This window comes from Passer montanus, unplaced genomic scaffold, assembly GCF_014805655.1.
Source record: "Passer montanus isolate IOZ18808 unplaced genomic scaffold, ASM1480565v1 scaffold25, whole genome shotgun sequence".
Taxonomy (NCBI): Eukaryota; Metazoa; Chordata; class Aves; order Passeriformes; family Passeridae; genus Passer; species Passer montanus.
Window position 1 is genome coordinate 7,223,958 of NW_024367149.1, and position 14,682 is coordinate 7,238,639.

The following is a 14,682-nucleotide window of genomic DNA, read 5'->3' on the forward strand; positions in this document are numbered from 1 at the left end:
ACTTTCTGAGATTTACTGGATTTATGGCATTTGGAGTCTTCCAGGTGATGACTTGCACAAGACTTAGAATTAGAGCAATAATGAAAAACAGAAGTATGGCAAGAAATCCATGGAAACATGCGAAAGTAATTTGACTGAATTTTGGGGAATGGTTCTAGAAAGAGTAATTTTAACCATCTAAATCACAAAATCCAATGTAATGGGTAATCTGTAACTCTTCATCAGCATTTACAAAAATGGGCTGGCAAGAAAATCTGTGCAACTTTTATTGGATTTCTTACATGTAACAGCTCTTTAGAGCAAACCATAGCACCATGGTATCTGATAAGGAAACTGGTTTTCTCTTTGTAAGCCTTAGAACTGTTTTTGTATTAAGTACATTAATAAACCCAGGGTGATGATGAATGAACTGAATCCTTCCCTCTTGTAACTCTTCTAAACTTCTTCTAAACTAAACAAGTCAGCCAAAGTAAAAAAAACAAAAACATAAACAACATCCCCAACCCCACTTCCAGTCCCTGGAGGTCTTGCTACCAGTGGCATTATTTTCAGAGAACAGAAAAACTGAATCCATTTTTGTGTAATATATATTTCTCACCATTCTCATCATTTTCTTACTAAAAGTAGGATGAACTGCTCGCTACTCAGAGACACTAATTCAGAAGCAATGACCAAAACTGTCCTTTCCTCTCTGCCTGGACAAATCATCAAGCCCTTCCCCTTAAACAGGAAACAGAAACTTGTGCATCTCTGCTCAGCACACAATCTTTCACCTAAATGAACATGGTCAAAGAAAACAAACCAAACAACAAAAAAATTTTGATTTCAAAAATAAAGTAAAAAAATGGAAGAGTATAAGAAAGAAAAAGAGCCATAATTTTGTTAACTTACCATTATATTTTTCTTATGACGTTTTTCCTTAATATGCTTGTGGGCTCCCTGGATATTTTCAATGTGGACTAAGCAGAGCTTGCATAGATACTGACAGTTGGTGTATTCTGGGGAGCGCTGAGGAAAAATTGCCATATATTAAAACAAATATTTCTACCAGTAGTGCCTGAAAAACTCAATTCTTTGATTAATAAACTGTATTTAACTATTATGTAACACTTTCAATGTAAAGGTGCTTTGCAAACGTTAAGCAATCTTCAAAAAACAAGCAGAAATGGATTTTTACCTGTATGACAAGAGGGGAGAATGAGGGAAGGAAGTGAGATGACTCAAATATTACATTTCTCAGTAAATTTAGTGAGGTAAGATTAAGGCTGAAGAGTTTATGCTTCTTAAGGCTGACCTAAAGACCAGTAAGCCATTCCCCTGTCAGGTGAGGCTTTTAATTACTGGCTAAACGGCAGCATGTCCCCGCCTTTCCCTGATGAGGAAATGGCAGCAGCCCAGCCGTGCCCTGCTCCGCTGCTGTGTCACACGGTGCTCTCTGCCCTGCCAGAAAGGGTGTGCCTGGGCAGCCGGGAACACAGCCACTTCCCACCACTGTGCTCAGCCAAGGTGGGATCCTCCAGCAAGGGCTGATGCCTTTGCACCCTGATGGATGCTCTGGAATGCTCAGAGTTGGAGACACTGGCAGAACAAGCACCTTTTGGTACACAGGCTGGCAGAGATGGGAGTACACAAATGGAGAGTGGCCAGCTGGGAGAGCCCCAAGCGTGCAAGAAGCAGCCAAACATCCAGAGATGATGGGGAAGAAGGGAACCTGTTTTCCCAGAGTCCATGAGGGGATACCATGGAGTTTATTCAGCCAGAAAATCATTAAGACCTCCTGGACTCAAAGGCAGAAAGGACTCTGCAAAGAGAGCTGTTCCAAAATACTCCAATTTATGTCTCATCCTGCAATCTTCTTGCTATAACAGGTAACAGCTACAGAGATGGGAAACCTTTTGAAAAGCTCACTTCAGAGACAAAAGGGTTCAAAAGAAACCACTTTAGTTTTTCTCCATATCTATTAGTTTTTTTCAATAACTGGAAAATACTTTAAAATTTTTGTCCCAATTCTGAATCTATATTTACTAAACCCAAAAAGTATACTGAAAGCACCAGATGTTTAAACAGTGACCTAACAATGAATGAAAACCATTTTAAGACACTGAGGTGGATCACAGATCAGTTAAACAAATTTGACTTACTATATGAAGACCTATTAACCACTGTTAAATTTGGGCAAGTTTTTCCACTCACTGCTTACTGAGTTTGACCTTTTGTTTTTGGAAAAAAAATCCAGTCTGATACTCTCCAACTACAGAGTAAATATAAATTTAAAACATTGCTTTAATTACCAATTTTTTTAAATTCTATTTTCACTAAGACAGGTACCTAGTAAGATGAAATGAAACATCCATTTGGAAAACAACTTACAGACAGTTACACATGGCGACATGGCAAGATTCAAGTATTTAATGCCTGATGACTGAAGTAGATAAAAAAATATTTTACTATTCCTTTATAATAAAGTGACTATCAGCAGTAAAAGTATTTTTGAAAAAATTTGTATTTCTTTACAACAGTGGTCTGCAGTATTATGCTAACAGATGTTGCCAGGAAGGCTAAATTGTGTAGTGACTTCTATTTTGCCTTTATTGCAAAGACTTTTAAAATCATCTAATTGTGTTTAACTCCAATGAAAAGGGCAAAACCTCAAATTAACAAGACAGAAAAGTTACAGACTACTACCTGTGTAAGACAGATGCACCCAAATAAGCCAGATCTCGTGAAATTTGTCCTTGGACACTCAAGAAGCTAATCTATAAAAGAGACAGCTGTATTTTAAGGTACTCACAGAGAATGGGAAGGTTCCAGATCATCAGGAAAGAGAAATTTAAGAATAACTTTAAAAGGCTAAATAAGATGAACCAAGGAATTAGACACCAGTCGGAATTAGCATTCAGAAAAATACTGTAATAAATTTTTAATAAGCACATAGGGAAAAAACAGGTCAGAGGTGACAACCTGATCTGCTACAAACAATTGCACTAACCCAATCTTAGGGTTGCTTTTTTAAAGATCAGTCATAGCTCTTGAAGAAGCAGCAGCAGACGTTGTATTTGAATCTTACAGTCTTTATCACTTGTCATAGTATCAGTCTCAGAAGGAGACCATAAATAGTATCTAAATAAAGAACAGTAAGGTGGGAGCAAAACTGCTGAGAGAACTGTCCTCAGAGCGCTCGTACCTAGAACTATGTGCCATGTTCAAGAAGTATGTGCCATGTTCTTCAGCAAGGGTCCTTGTGGGGGCAGAAATACCCACACTTTTGTTGAAGAGGTAGGAAATGCAGCAGAAAGTGTGCTGACTATAAATGTAAAAGATATTGACTTGGAAGAGGATGCAGAAAATGTAAAATGAGAAAAATTCAGATATCACAAAAAGTTGAAGAAATTGAATAAATAACCTCCAACTAAATAATACCACAGCAAAGTATCATTCATTAGGTATTACCAACTGCAAACCATACAGGGCTGGGAACACCTGACAGACCAATTCTTAAGGAAAGGCCATGGGAATCATTGCTGCTCCAACATTAAGCCAACATCCTACTGCTACTAAAAAAGCAGAGATCCTAAACAAAAATACCACATTTCAGAAAGATGAAGTCAGCTTTCTTCTTTATATGTAAGACTTCAGCTGAAATTGCATGTCCAATTTTGAACACTGCTTACACAATGGGTGTCTAGAGAAAAGCAACAAGAATGAACCAGGAACTAAAAACCCTCAAGACCAATGAACAAAGAGAGCCTAAAGAAAGTCTGACTGCAGGAATGGGAATGATTTTCCCATGTGCAGAATGGTGTGAAAAAGAAGCAATAAACTTTTGGTTATTTTCCTAGGACAACATATGAGAGATTAAAATACTTCCATTAGATATTAAGAAAATCTTCTGGGTTACCTACACTGACTTCAACATTTGTTTCACTAGAGCTAATATTGAGAACAATTTAGGTGAACATTTTTAAGCAGTCATCTCTAATATAGCAACTGGGACTGGTGAGAGACACTAAAGAAAGCTCAAGGTTCTTTTTAGTCCTTCATTCTGAGTTTCCAGAGAACCAGACTTAAATCTTGTACGATAAAATCTTATTTAAATACTGGAATTGTAAACCTCCGTATCTAGAAAATTTAAAAAATACTGTTCTGCAAAGGCTACATATGCCACAAAAGGAACACTAAGTTTCTAATCCATCTCATCTGCCAGGACAAACAACTAGTCAACTACTGGAGACACTGCCTTAGATCAGAAAGTGACTCATTATTAAGAAAAAAGAAACAGAGGCAGCAGGCTGTAATAGAAATACCACCCAACCAGAAGTATGGTGATGATAATGAAAGAGGACACACATTTTCTTTTTTATCTGATAAATAACCCAACCTACTTTTTCAAGTCGGGAGATATAATCTCTTTCCAGACGTTCTTCAGCTTGTTTCAATCCCAGTTGCTGTTCAACTGTCAGATTAGATTCATCAATAACACCAGTGTTTTCTAAATAATCCGCTTCCAACGTATGTTCTTTTGTTGATTCAGAATTCTTTATTTTACCTAAAGCAAGAAACAGTTACTTTCTTCAGAGTAATTCAAGGAGAGGAAAAGTGAAAATTAGAGTATAGAGCAGCTAAGAACCAGACACAAATTGGAGCAACATTCCAGTTTTTTATCCAAACACTGGTCAAGATCACCTTAAACATTAAAATTGTTCCAGTATGGTAACTTGTATTTTAAAAGGACTTCAGAGACTAATCTGCTACTAAGAGTGCTGTCAAAAACACAAAATAAAAAGGTAGATTAATTCTGTGTTTCAAATTCACAGTCTCTTAAATTGTTCAAAGCAAGAAAGGGTTTTGCCATCCAGAACAGAGTGAACAAGATCCCGATACCCTACTGTAAAAGAAACAATAAATATTAGGCATAAAATTATTGTACACAACACATTTTGTTAAGGAAGTAAGTCAGAGCCGTTCACCCAAATGACCCCACAGAGGCAGGCAGCAGGCAACCCCAGCCCTCAGCCTGGAAGCTGCTGGAGTCACACCTGAACGCTCCGTGACACCTCTCGCCCACAGGCAGCAGCCACTGAGCTCTGCAACGCTGCTGCTCCCAAAAACTCAGCCCAGTGCCACAGGGCCAGTTCCTCCACATGCCTGTGCATTGGTCACAGGCCACGCATCTCTGCAAACATCTACTGCAAATTATTCCAGTCGCTTTTACATAAGCAAAAGTGAGGGTAATTTGTGGTTTGTCTTTTCTTTCCATTTTTCTTTCCTTTCAAATGAGATCGGTGCCCCCAGACTCGCAAGGAATCAAAGCTGAGTAACTTTTCAAGTCCTGGTTTCTCAGTGACAGATGGTCCCCACAGTACATAATGGGGGTCTACAAAGAGCAGACTGATCACAGGATGCTGCCACTTGAACTTGTTTTTCCTGTTAAACACTATTAAGACAACTAAAAAACCACAGACTTTGCTATTTTCCTTGTATCTCCATACAAGCAACTGCTGTAGCTGTGGGAAATACTTCAAACAGAAGGCCTACATTGGTTGGCATCTTAAAACAGCATTTTCATTAAAGAAAAAAAGCATTCTAAAGAAGTGTGACAAATCCTGAACTATGGAAAATGCACACTCATAAGGGTAACCACTGATGGATGATAGGTACTCCAGAGCTCCCTAAATCAAAAAGCCACCTGCCAAAGCCTATTCTAAACATTTTCAGTCACAAAAAAGAAATAAATATTTTCCCTTTACGTATAATAAGAACTTTTCTTGCCCATTTTTCCCCTGATCTTTCTGAAAAGAAGTAATAACTGGCATTTCCCTGAGTGGCAATGATATTACAAAGGGTTCCCCCTTCCTAAGACACTATATTCACAAAATTGCCTAAAACCCACGCACACTAAGTAGCTTACAAAGATGTTTAGGTCTTAGGCATAAGAAAAAAGGACAGCTATTATCATAATCTCTTGTTCTCTAAGCAATATGCTTGTATGAACATCATGTTCTCTCTAAATGCAACCAGCAACTTCGTACATGTGAAAAAATAACACCAACAGAAACATTTCAAAGCCCATTTCAGACTGTCAGCAATTGCACCAGAAGAAAATGGAATAAGGCAGTGTTAACTAATACTCACTGAAGTCATCAGGCTTATGTTCCATTTTTCTCTGATCTGCAGCAGTCTTACCAGGATCACCAGCCTGATCAACACTAGTCTTCAAAGTATGAACTCCCACTGGATTTTCCAGCACCAGTTTCCCTTTCTGAGTAGCTGTTAAGCTTTCCATACTGACCCCATTCCCTGAAAGATGGGAGCCTGGAGCATTTTCTCCCACTGGCTGGGATTTTGTCTGTTTCAGGTTTTCCATTGCTGATGATAAATTAGAAAACTTTTTTGCTTTTCCATGACTTCGATCCTGAACGCTTGATCCCAAATCTTTAGTTCCAGGAATACAACTATTTACTTTACATGATTTATTTTCTCCTTGTTTTTCAGAACAAACATCATTTTGTTTACTTTTTCTGCTGCTATTCCCACTTGGAGAACTTCTCCCGACATCCTTCACAGATTTGTCATTTCTATTATATTTATAATTTTGATTAATTGTAACTTTGACTGTTTTGCCTTCCTCACAGACAAGACGGACAGACTTCCTTGGGTCATGATTTCCATTCTTTGAGCTCTTGGCCTCTTCCATTATAGTGAAGACCTGCTTCTCCTGTCTCGAGACCACTTGAAGTGCAATTCTTCAGCAATTTGCCGTTGATTTTAAATCCTCTGTGCAGGCAAGGATCGTAGCTGATTGTCTACTGAAGAAATAATGATAAGGCATTTTTAAAATTAAGGAAAAAGACTAAATCTCTATGTAAACAGCACATTAAATAAACTTCTCTAAAGGAAGGTGTTAATACAAATTATTATAGGAAGCATATTCCCCCCCACAGGCATAAGTACATTTTCACAATGCATTCCAGTATTAAAGTAAAACTCATGAAAATTTTGATGATTTTGATTTGTATTTAAAAGACGAGTGCTGTGAAGAGACAAAAAAATGGCAGAACATGCCAAAAAACACTCAGTGATAAACCTGCCAACAGCTTGCTTTTTTCTTTCCTTCCTATTTCTGGCTTTCTGAACAAAAACAAGAACCAAGATGTCTGCAACTACACTGGGAAAAAAAAAGAAAAAAATTAACACATCTAGAAAGTACCACTCAATAAACACACAGCTCAAATTAGCCACTAGAGGAAACTAATTCAGTTTCCAGCAAGCAAGCTCCATTTTATTAACTGATTTTAAAAAGCATTTAGAGATATAGCTCAAAGTATTAATAATAAACCTGACCCATCACCTGCACCTGCTATTCTCATAAAAATTAACTGCCAGCAATTAAGTAAGTTGCTTTTAAAAAACCCCTCACAAATAGTAAATATTTTGTTTAGCTGCAGATTAACTTTCCTCATCTAAACCTCAAGCCTTTAGGTGGTATCTGATCATCTGAGATTTATGTTGGAGACAATTCAAAGGTTGTGTTTCCAGTGGGAGGAGGTTCAGCACAAGTGGGCTGTTCGTAAGGAATTAGTCTTACTAATACAGAAAAGGAAGGAAAGAATCTGCAACAAAGACTTTGATCTTTTTTTTCTTGTAACAACATTTAGACAGCAATTGAAAACTAAGAGAAGGAAGCATTAGACAAAGAAGAAAATTATTTCTGTAAAACTACAACAAAACATGGAGTGCAGCTTCTCTCTTTCCTGTCCAGCTGCACATTTGCTAGGTAAATGCATGACCCATGGAAATTTCTGGGTTTTAGAGAACCCATCACTTATCATTTAGTGAAGAAAATAAATAATAGAAAAGTCTATGACTTACAGCTATTAAAAGTATCACAGCATACTTCTGTACTTTAAAAACAAGAACCAGAATGAAGGATCAAATTAAAATGTCTGCTTAAAAAAACAGCCAAAGACACCTTTCTGAATATTATCAGTATGAAGTAATTGTTTTCAGGCTATATAATACAGTTACTATCTCATTTTAATGAGATACAAATCAGAAAATACTTCAGGACACAAAGCATGTACTAAAAAGTGTTATCTTGAGTCTCTATTGATATAATTGAAAATACATATCTTTTAAAGGTGAAAAATCAAAGAAACAAACAAAACCCACAAGAATTTTCCTGAAGACGGTGTTAGCATCACCTTCTTTAGTAAAATATAAAAACTGAAGAAGAAAAAAATCTCTATTCCTAGATTTGTTCCAATGGCTAAGTATTTTATCTCACAAATGCATTCAGTTAATATTGCAACTATTTTCTATTAAATACCGATTGCACCTGGTTCTTACTTCTAGATCAAAAGTCGTAAAGATTAAATAATATTTGCCTTTGGATTGTAGCCAGTCCTTCCCATAGCAATTCTAACCAAAAAGCAGCAGAACTCCTGCCCAGCTGTACCAGCTCTGCTGAAGCCTCAGGGTGGTAAGGAGAGCCCAGGGTCTCCCCCAGGTCAGCTGAATTCAGGTTCCTCCAGTCCCTGAGCACCAGTGCAAAGGTGAGCGGTTACAGCTCTGTCACTGGCTTTGGCTCCACGGCGGCTTTGGTTTTTCATTTCCCCTAACCAGAAGAGAAATGGCAACATGATCTTTCAAATTCTAAACTAATCATGCTTTACTTGCTCAACCTGAAGAGGGGAGAAAACCTCCCCAAGGCACCTAACGAACCCGAACCACAAGGACACAGCAATTCCCGTGGAGGGGAAGCAGCGGGGGCAGCCCCGGCCCAGGCGGAGCCAACACCGCCCTGCCCGGCCGCTCCCTCCCGCGGGCAGCGCCGGGAGGAACACGGAACACCGATCCCACAGAACACCGATCCCACAGAACACCGATCCCACAGAACACCGATCCCACAGAACACCGACCCCGCCGAGCACAAAGCTGGCACCGGCCAGGAGGAGCAGCAGCACGCCTGGCAGTAACAAACAACTCGTAGGATGCGGACAAGTCCTGCTGGCACCGCTTTCAGATTAAAGCTGCCGTGAAAGTCCGGCATTGGAGGAGAAGTGGGGCTGCATTTTGGTTTTTTATGTGTCAGGTTGTTAGAGTCAAATTTTGAAAGTAGGTTTTTAAAAAATCTTCAAAATTATTTTATCTTATCCATTCAATTAAATACACAATTATATATTCAAAGAGAATATATAATCTTTAATCAAATGTACAAATGTGATGGGGAAAAGTAACTAAAGAAACTGCTAGTAAAAACTAGAACCCAGCTAATGATTTGAGAACTGTGATAGTGTTACATACCAAAAATGTAATCAAATGTAAGTAGATAACGTTAAAAAGCAGATACAGTCTTTATTCCTAAGAAATATGAATTAAGAGAGGTCATGACATTTCATAAGACAAGAGTACTCTGTATGAAATAAAAGTTAGGAGTTCCACAATGAAATACAGAATCTGAAATGCAAGTGCAGTAATGATGTTGTTGAACTTTTGGATTTCTTTTTCCTTCCTTTTCCTCTTTAATACTGAAATGATTTAGCAAACAAAAAATAATGTTAACTGCTGCAACATATTCAATAGTAACCAAATTACCGACTCACAATGAACTGTAAAATAAACCCACTAATAAAACTCAGTATGAGACACAAAAAGAGACCTCTCCTGAACCCAGGACAGACACAAAAAGATCATCCTCTGTCAGATATCAGCCATCTAGATATGACAGAGGGAGAGAGGGAAATGGGGAAAGGAGTGCCTCTGAAAAAAAAAAAGTTGGAAACAAAACACTGGAGTGGAGTGAATCAGTGCTGAGGTGGCATCTTTGCAGAAACCTGGATGGCATGTCTTATTCACAAGCTCAGGCTCATACCAAATTGCCAGACCTGGAATCAAAGCAGAATTTTCTCCCAGCCAGGCTGGCAACAAAACCAGAGCATTTCTCCTGTGTCTGCAAAATGGGGTATGATTAACCTGTTGAAACCAGTTCAGCATATTTCAATAGTTCAATATTCCAGTGTTACATGGGACTCAGTTTCCCCTGTTTTCTGAGTGTACAGTGCCAATTATTCCCCTGTAATCTAGCTCTTGGCTCTTTTTAGAAAAATAATCTGGCTGAAATACAACAGCTTGAGGTCAGGCAAGATACCATCTGACCTTAAACTCCAGAAAAGTATAAAAATTTATACATACCTACAGCAACCAAATTAAAAATGTTTAAATCAGCTTTGGTTAGAATTCATTTTAGGCTCACAAAATGAAGAAATGAGAATGTTTCACTTTCATTTTTGCCAGTTTCCTTTGTTTCCTGCACCTTGCAGACTAGCATTAGAAAACTCTGCATTTGAATTGCAAAGAATCAGACTAAGGCTTCCTTGCAAACAGGGGGGAAAAGAAAACCATCAAAAAACTTTCAAGAAGATATTTCTACCTCTTGTACCACTTCTTCCTCTCAAGTTGCTCCACTGTATTCAACTCCCTCAAGCACATACATTTGGAGTCAGATTTTGACATAACAGGGCCTCTTCAAAGATGAAGGCCAAGTTAAACTGTGAACTCTTGCATTCTGAGCTGTTCTTTTGCAAAGCTTTTTTTAATCATTTCATTAACAGCAGAACTGACTCCACCTGGCTTCCTAGACGTTCATTTAGTGCTCCTCTGTCACACTCTCTATCACAGCCCCTTGGGCAAGCAGAGCAGACGTGCTGGAGCCCTGTCTGATTTGTAGCTGCTCCCTACAAGGAAATGCAACTTCCTCCTGCTTCCCCCTCAGCAGAGACCTCTCCTCTGTTGAGGCATAATTGTTCCAGAAAACAGACAGAAACTCAATAATGACTCTTTGCCATTACTTCAAATATCTTCTAAAATGTGGTCCCAACTGGCTGAAATGCCCGAAAGTAGGGACTACAGTGTAGAACGGCAACTAAAGGGAAAGAGAACAGGCTTTTAAGTTTTGTTTCCCTGGGGAGTACTAGATAAAATATAAACACAGAAAGTACTACAAACATAAGTGTTATCACCCCGTTTCTATAAAGCATTCCCTCCTTTGAGATAGGGAGACTTGTATTTTATCCAAGACCTGCTTTTATCTCTCCCATTATGATTGTCCTTTAAGCTCCAATCTCCCAGCCAGCCTTCCAACACTAAGTGGGGTGATTAACCTCAGTGCCCCCCTCGCCTCGCCACCAACACAGCCCAGCTGAACTTCCTCAACAAAAATAAAAGGAAATTCTGCAAACAAAGGTTACAGCCACTGTCAGGAACAATAGGAAAGGTTGTCTTTTGCACTCTGCTCAGAGTGCAGCACAGGTGATGTCTATGGACAGCCCTAATGTGCTGGGCTGGGGGGGTCTTTTCTAACTGTTTACAGCCTTAGGCCCATTTTTCTGAGAACTTCTACAAATCACTCAAATCTCTCCCATGTTGTCAATAGTTTTTAAAATTATCATACATTTATGTTTGGTTTATGATGAATTAGACATAACTTAGTACAACCTACTACCTATGCTTGATGTTTTTCCAAAGTACTTAAAACTAAAACTATCAGAGATTACTGGCCACTAAAGCGCTTCAGACTCCACCAGCACTAAACCCATCGATATTCTTAGTAACAAACATAAGTGCTACATAGTGTTCCAGACTCCCTCTTACTACAGGCTATAGAATTTATCCTGGTAAGGATAATACTACCAAAATCTATCCAGAAGGAAGTCAGCACAGTGCACATAAACTGCTAAGCAGTCATCATTAGATATATAACTATGGATATATACATATGTAAAAAACATGTAACACTGTTACAAGATGATATCTGATTAACAGAAGTACTGCTGAATAAATGCATTAACGAGAAAGGCTCTGGCTGATACAAAACTTAGTAACATATCTGGGTACAAATACCTTACAATTAAATTTTGAAGTGAGCAAAACATGCTGGATGGGAGATCCATAAGGGATATGCTTGTTACAGATCACTCTGCATTGACTCACTGTATTTTCTACAGCACTGTATGACTCACAGAGAAGGTGAGAAAAACTAACGTCACCCAACGCCAAGAACTACCTCTTTCTGACCCTACTACTGCTGCTGCCTCCCGTGCCAAGCTCGGGAAAGCTGTCCTCTCTCAGCCACAGCAGCTGTGTTACAACAGCCTCCCCTACCTCTCTATTTCACATGGGCTCCTCATGCTCGTATACATTTTGGATCCGATGGTATGTTTTACTGCAACAGTCCTTTACACCTCAGACCCAATTGCAGCAAACCCTGCAGCCAGAAGAGGGGCAGCACCCAAATGTCCCCAAATGCTGCCCTGTTCATGCTGAGAGCAGAGCAGAGCTGACACAAGGGAGCTCTAACTTCAAAAACAAACACACACATCAGTCCAAGTACCCGTGAGGAGGCTGGGGAAGCACAATACAGCACTGCACTGGTTTAGAGCCTTTCAGAGGCTTCAGAGGCCTCAAATGATCACAAAACTGGTTTAAATGGCAGCCACACACTGAAACCAATTTTTTCACCTTGATCTTAACCTCCACTTATGCTCAGTGCTATGCTAAATGACAATACAGCAGCATGTATCGTGGCATAGAAGCTTATCTGGATCTTGTATTTAAGCAACAGTGAGCCCTTCACCCAAACTGGAATCCTTGAGGAAGGAATGGTCTTTGAACTGCTGCAAACCAGTTCAGAAACCACAGTGAAAGCAAACAGATCTTCTACCAGTACCCTCATACCTCTTCACCAGCATCCAGCACTTTCCCCACTGGAAGAAACATGCTGAAAATCACAACTTCAGGAAAGCTGTCAAGAACACAGCCGCACTCAGCGGACTGAGTCACAATCGTTTGTAACACAAAACTGATTCCAGACTCCTGTGTCAAGCTTTGCTGACACTGAAAACTAAAATCTGAAAGTTACTTCTTGCTGGCAGCAGTATTTCATGCATCAACAGAAATGAAAATAAAATCTAAGAACATCTGATAAATTGGGTTTTTTCCAAAGACTTGCTGAAACCTTAGAACCAAAATTGTAAACCAAAGATACAGTATGAATGCACATGCTTGTATGCGTGTATTTCTGTGAAAATAAAAAAAAAATTTAAATTAAATTCATGTGCATTGTTACAAAATTTGTACTTCTAAGTTAAACAATTTATCAACCAATATACAAAATAGTCTTAATGTGCCAAAAGCATGAGAAATGTAGACTTCCACTGGATTGCTTCCATTGTGCAAATTAATCCACTAAACAAATTGCAGGATCCTTCTTTCTACGAGTTCTCAGTACAAGTCAGTACCAGTATTGCATTATTTCACTGAGATAGTGACAAAAATAACTTAATGTATTGGAAATGCTCTGTAAAGTTTAAAAAGCCAGGACTGCAACTCGAACACAGAATATACTCTCAGACAGTCAGCCTGCCTTATGGTATCAACATGAATACAACAGTCCTGAACCGTGACTGACAAGCAGAGCCACAAGACAGTTACGAGGAGCTCCTCAGGAATATCTTGCTTTCAAGTACAACACAGGGAAATCCTGATCCCCTTTCTTCCTCCCCACTGCAGCAATTCCCTTCAGAGGAAGAACTGGATAAATGCCCTGCACAGTGCAGGTGTCCCGGGGCATTTAGCACTGCAAGCTGAGGGATGACAAGAAAGTCCCAGCTGTCCTCTGTGCAAGAACAGAACACAGGAGGAACTTTCTGATCCCTCTGTGTCTATCTTCTGGGAACATATCCCAATATATGTTCCAGGAAAAGGTAATTTTATCACAAAATTAATTTTATGAAGGTTTTCACTAAAGTTAAGTAGAAAAATGATTAAAAAAAGCTCATTGCAAAATTGGTATTTGTAAAAGAGACCTCTTACTCCTAATATAGCATCTTCTGCCAGGTACTGTAATTAAGTCATAGTTGCATGGCTGGCTTACTTTTCTTGTCACGGAAATAATTATGTCATAACTACCTAGGGTCAGACTATCCAAAGAGCAACCACTGAAACAGAGAGCACAAGTCATAACCATAAACAACACGTATCCTCTATTTTCAAGCAAATGCAACGACCCCTGAATCCAGGGCACCGTGCTCAGGAAGCCAAGTAATGTGGAGGTGGCATAGATATAAGAAAATTATTAGATCCATACTTAGATACAACTATCTTTTTAATGTACTAATCTCTACCTTAGCTCAAATGCAATTGTATTGTTTCTCTGTGTGTTACGAGCTCATCCTCCTTTGATATACCCAGAAACAACCTTAAAAGCCAGGAGGCCTCAGGTAATATGACACATTCAGCCAACTGGCAAATTGCAACATATTGCCAAAGCAGCAAAGTCGTTCAGCTGTATTTGTATACAAAATAAGCCAACAAAAGAGCACAACCACGTAGGCGAAGGGATGCCTGGGTGTCACTCCAGGCAGACCGTAATCCCCGGAAAGGAGACGCTCTCACGGCGGAGCGGGCACGGCTCTCGAGGGCAGCCCCGCACACGGGGCACTGCCCGCGGGCCTCGCCGACTGCGGGGGTCTCTCCCCCCCGCATTATTTAATTCCACGGGGCGTACGAACAACAAACCGCACGCAGCAGCTCCGGCCCGGATGCGCCCCCGGGGGCGGCCCCGGCCCCCCGCTGACCTTGGGGCGGCCCCCGCGCCGCGGCCCCGGCGCTTCCCCCGGCCCGGGC

The 14,682-nt window shown here is 39.7% G+C and overlaps 1 protein-coding gene across 2 annotated transcripts in view; it reads right to left on the reverse strand.

Annotated features, from left to right (window-relative positions):
- TUT4 (terminal uridylyl transferase 4) overlaps positions 1-6,806 on the reverse strand; it is a 36,048-nt gene extending 29,242 nt beyond the window's left edge. For both annotated transcript variants that reach the window (XM_039711306.1, XM_039711305.1), the window contains exons 1-3: positions 6,133-6,806; positions 4,383-4,546; positions 892-1,008 (exon numbers count right to left, since the gene is read on the reverse strand). In XM_039711306.1, the coding sequence (XP_039567240.1) occupies positions 892-1,008; positions 4,383-4,546; positions 6,133-6,694 (843 nt within the window). In that variant the 5' untranslated portion in view covers positions 6,695-6,806. The remainder of the gene's footprint in view (positions 1-891; positions 1,009-4,382; positions 4,547-6,132) is intronic.
- Positions 6,807-14,682: the final 7,876 nt, after the last annotated feature.